The sequence below is a fragment of the Hyperolius riggenbachi genome, chromosome 7 (assembly GCF_040937935.1).
Source record: "Hyperolius riggenbachi isolate aHypRig1 chromosome 7, aHypRig1.pri, whole genome shotgun sequence".
Lineage (NCBI taxonomy): Eukaryota > Metazoa > Chordata > Amphibia > Anura > Hyperoliidae > Hyperolius > Hyperolius riggenbachi.
This window is the reverse complement of record NC_090652.1, coordinates 153708976-153713341: the sequence shown is the minus strand read 5'-3', so window position 1 is coordinate 153713341 and position 4366 is coordinate 153708976. Positions and strand designations below refer to the sequence as shown.

Below are 4366 nucleotides of genomic sequence, written 5' to 3'. Positions count from 1 at the left end.
GCCTGCTGCCACTTTCATTTGTGTAAAGTGTAACTCTACTTTCACTAAGAAAAAAAGCAAGAGGTTTTGAATCAGGATGATACCATTTATTGGCTAACTTAAAGGGACCCTGAGCAGGTGATAAAAACAAAATGTACACCTACCTGGGGCGTCCTCCAACCCACCGTAGGCCGCGAGGTCCCCCGGCATGCTCCTGGCTCCGGTTACAGGACCACTTCGACATGAAGTCGTCAGGTCTGGTTCCCGATTCCATGTATAGCGCCATTACGCCAACCATGTGTCATCACGCCGGCCAGGGTGAGAGTCCTGCTTATGTGCGGTTCAATCTTAGAGAACCGCGCATGTGCAGGACTCTTGCGCCGGCCGGCGTAATGGCACTACACACGGAAACGGGAACCAGACCTGACGACTTCAGGCCGAAGTCGCCCTGTAACTGCAGCTGGGACCGGGACCAGGGAGGGAGCCAGGAGGACGCAGCAGGACCTCGCGGCCTACGGTGGGCTGGAGGAAGCCCCAGGTAAGTGTAAATTTAGTTTTTATCACCTGCTCAGGGTCCCTTTAAAAGAATAAGAGTAAGCTTTCGGCTGTGCAGCCTTCGTCACAAACCCTACTGCTAAGTAAAAAAACAAAAAACCCTCAATCCTTATCAAATCATTGCTATACATTTTCATGCATCACTGTCAGATGCTGCCCTGATGGGATTGATAACTGCATACGCCAACAACAAGACCAACAGAATCCCACCTGTGTAGTGAATGCGTCAGTGCAGAAGTGTGAAGGGATGTGTAACATTTCACTTCCTCATTTATGTAGATTCTACACTAATAACACAAACCAAGAGATCAAAATTTGATACTGTTGCCATGGTTACCTGCAATTTACCAAAAAGATAAAGCATTTGTAAAATAATGGCTAGGAAGCATTAGCATCGCTTTCCCTGCACCAGCGATTGCTAAAGTGCAAGGGCAGGTAAAGGATACATAAAAGACAACTGTAACGAGAGGGACATGGGGGCTGCCATATATATTCATTTCTTTTTACACAATAGCAGTTGCCTGGCAGCCCTGCTGATCTATTTTGGCTGCAGTAGTGTCTAAATAACACCAGAAACAAGCATGCAGCTAACCTTGTCATATGACAATGTCAGAAACACCTGATGCATATGCTTGTTCAGGGTCTATGGCTAAAAGTATTAGAGTCAGAGCATCAGCAGGATAGCCAGGCAACTGCTATTGTTTAAAAGGAAATAAATATGGCAGCCTCTATATCCCTCTTTTTACAGTTGTCAAAACAAAAAAGCAGTTTTACTTACCTGGGGCTTCTTGCAGCACCCTGGCTCAGGCTCATCCTGTGCCTGCGCAGTCCTTCCGTGTCTCTCCAGTAAGCAGCAATGATCCCCGCAAAGCTGGGCATGCGAGGCCCCAAGGTCCCGTAGCTGTGCACATCCTGATTGCGCTCCTGTTGCTGCAATGGGAGCGTAGTGAGAAGGCGTGTGGCCAGCAAGCTTTGCAGGGGTCACTGCTGCTTGCCCAAGAGACTTGGAAGGAAGGCGCAGGCACAGGATGACTGCAGGGGGCTGCAAGCAGCCCCAGATCATTTTTGTTTTTTCCGCTTTAGATTTCCTTTACTAATTAAAAAAAAAAGTTTTACTTACCCGGGCTTCCTCTAGCCCCTGGCAGCTGTCCTGTGCCCTCGCCTTAGCTCCGGTTCCAGCCGGTGGCCCGGGGTCCCCTCCGGTGCAGATGCCGACCTGGTGAGGTAGTAGAGTAGTTCTGTGCCTGCGCAGAACACTCCAGACTACATCAGCGCAACTGAGAGCGGCTGTCACGCATGCGCAGTAGATGTGCGTTGGCATCTGCACCGGAGGGGACCCCGGGCCTGCGGCAGGAAGCAATGCTCGGGCAACAGACATATCGGCTGCCAGGGACAGGAGGAAGGCCTGGGTAGGTAATTTTTTTTTTTTTTTTTTTTATCAGCTTGGATGTGTCCTTTAAAGAAAATCTGTACTCTAATATTCTTACACTAAAAAGCATACCATTCTATTCCTTATTTTCTCCTGTGCCACTCTGTGCTGTTTCTGCCACTCTCTGCTGCAATCCTGGCTTGTAATTAACAGTTTTAGGCAGTGTTTACAAACAAACTAACCAGTTTGTGATAGGCTCACATAAACAGAGTGTGTGAGTCATACAGAGTGTGCAGGGGGCCTGCAGAGGGTGTGTATCGCTTCTATCCAATCACAAGCAGCCCTGCACATTCCACACATTCAAGCCTTAGCCGGACAGACACAACAGAGGAAAGGAGATAAGATTTATTACAGCGACAGTGCAATTAGGAAAGGCTGCAGTGAGCCAGAGCACATTAGAACAGGCATAGGAACTTATAGGATAGAAGAACTAAGGCTGAAAAATTTGTTAGTCTCTTTAAGGGTTAATAAACAGGAGTGGGAGCCTGTCAACTATTTACCTAAGCTGAAACAGAATGGCAATCTACACCAAGGAAGGGGTTCACACTTATCATTGCAAAAGCAGACTGTTTTTTCACATGCATTTTTCATGTTGTTTTTTACATGTGAGGGTTTTGTTTTTTTTAACCGTAGATAATAAAAGTCAATGGGAAATCACATGAGATGTGCAAATGTATACTGCAAAATTTAATTACATGTGCTGCAAATGTGTTTTTGCACATCTGGAAACCGCACAATAATTTTAATAAGAGTGAACTCTGCCTAAAGCCTGGTTAGGTACACACCGTGCAATTCCCTGTCAGATAGATGGGTTGAATTGATTTCCAAAAGGAAATATCTGACTTCCGATCGTTTTTCTGATCACTTCTAAATACATTTGATCAGAAAACCGATGACTGCAAATCAGATCGGACCTGTCAGACATAATCATTTCAACCAATCTATCGGACTGGAAATTGCATGGTGTGTACCAGACATTATGTTATATGATGTCGACAGGATAATATGCAAGTACACAAATTTTCAATGTAGGAAGTCTGGAGTTTATAGGCAGTATGTACACCACAGAATATGGCAATATGCTGCTGCCATGGAGGCAAGGTGGTCCAGACTGCCATGCTCCAATGTATGGAGCCTGGAGAATGGCAGATGCTGCAAAGAGTGGACCCTCGTAAAGTTTAAAATATAGACATTTTTATTTTCTTTAATTACAAAAAATGTTTTGATGTTAGAAGGTGGAGGAATTCGGCATTTTTTTTTTAATTTCCTGGCTGCTAAACAATCGTTTTCCATAATATACAGTAAAGTAATATATTTTATGCTGTCCACAAATTGTATAGAAAAATAATAACGGATAGGGCGACTTGCATTGCAGCTACTCGAGAGCATGTATAACGTTGAGCTCCGAAAAGATACAATACACAACAGTTGTATGCGTTCCATCTCACCAGCTTTCAGATCGCTCACAGTCGCCATGCCGCTCCGCACTGTCAGCTGGACAAGGAAAGAAACAATCAAACCTCAACCGCCAGTACGATGCGCCTGCGCACAACACGCAGCCTGAGAGGAAACACTAGTGCGATGGAACGTATTGTAACCGTCTCACATGCAGCCATTTTGCCGGCGTCCTCTTTTCAGCTTGATCACGTTGAGAGTGACTGGCCCCGTCACTTCAGAGGGGAAATAACAGGCAAGAGCAAGACTGACAGACCTGACCTGTTCTTCTAGTTTATAGTGACAGTGAACTATAAATACAGTTTTGTGACACTTTTCCATCAGAAGTTATTGTACCTTTTATGCTTTGTTGAAATGTAAAGCTAAGCACGCAATATGCACACTATTAGTAGTGGGAAAGATTATAAAACTTTTGATGTGCATATGCTTTTATTCCATTATGAATCTAGCTAAAGTTTGAAACACATGATTGCAATTTTCTCATTAAATCAATGGGCAGATTGGTAATTGCTAGAACATCTGATCTGCCCAATTGAGAAAGGGATAGATTTTGTGCAGTACTGATCTGAAAATGTATCCCTTTCTCGATTGTACAGATTGGACATGTTGGAAATTATAGATCAATATGATGGAAAAATTGCATTGTGTGTACCAGCCTTTAGCTAGATTTACTCACTTCCTGTTACAGCAGACATAAAAAATGATGGAACATCACCCCAAAAGGGATTCAAGGAAATATAAGTACTAGTGGGGACTGGGAGCTTCTGAATGGTTCGGAAAGGCTTACCAGATTCCCCTTTGAGCCTACCACTGCTGTCGAGGACACTCTTCCTCTACATGGCCACAGTCCTGTCCAAGTATGGGCTTCTTCATACTGGGAAAATGGGAGTATGGCCGCACCTGCCAAGTAGAATGAAGCCACCTTGTGCATGGAGGAAATGGCTGTGC

General features: G+C 44.8%; 1 protein-coding gene across 2 annotated transcripts in view; it reads right to left on the bottom strand.

The window, feature by feature from the left end:
- Window positions 1–3500, bottom strand: part of CEP20 (centrosomal protein 20) — a 46187-nt gene extending 42687 nt beyond the window's left edge. For both annotated transcript variants that reach the window (XM_068246858.1, XM_068246857.1), the window contains exon 1: window positions 3412–3500. In XM_068246858.1, the coding sequence (XP_068102959.1) occupies window positions 3412–3439 (28 nt within the window). In that variant the 5' untranslated portion in view covers window positions 3440–3500. The remainder of the gene's footprint in view (window positions 1–3411) is intronic.
- Between the last annotated feature and the right edge of the window lie 866 nt (window positions 3501–4366).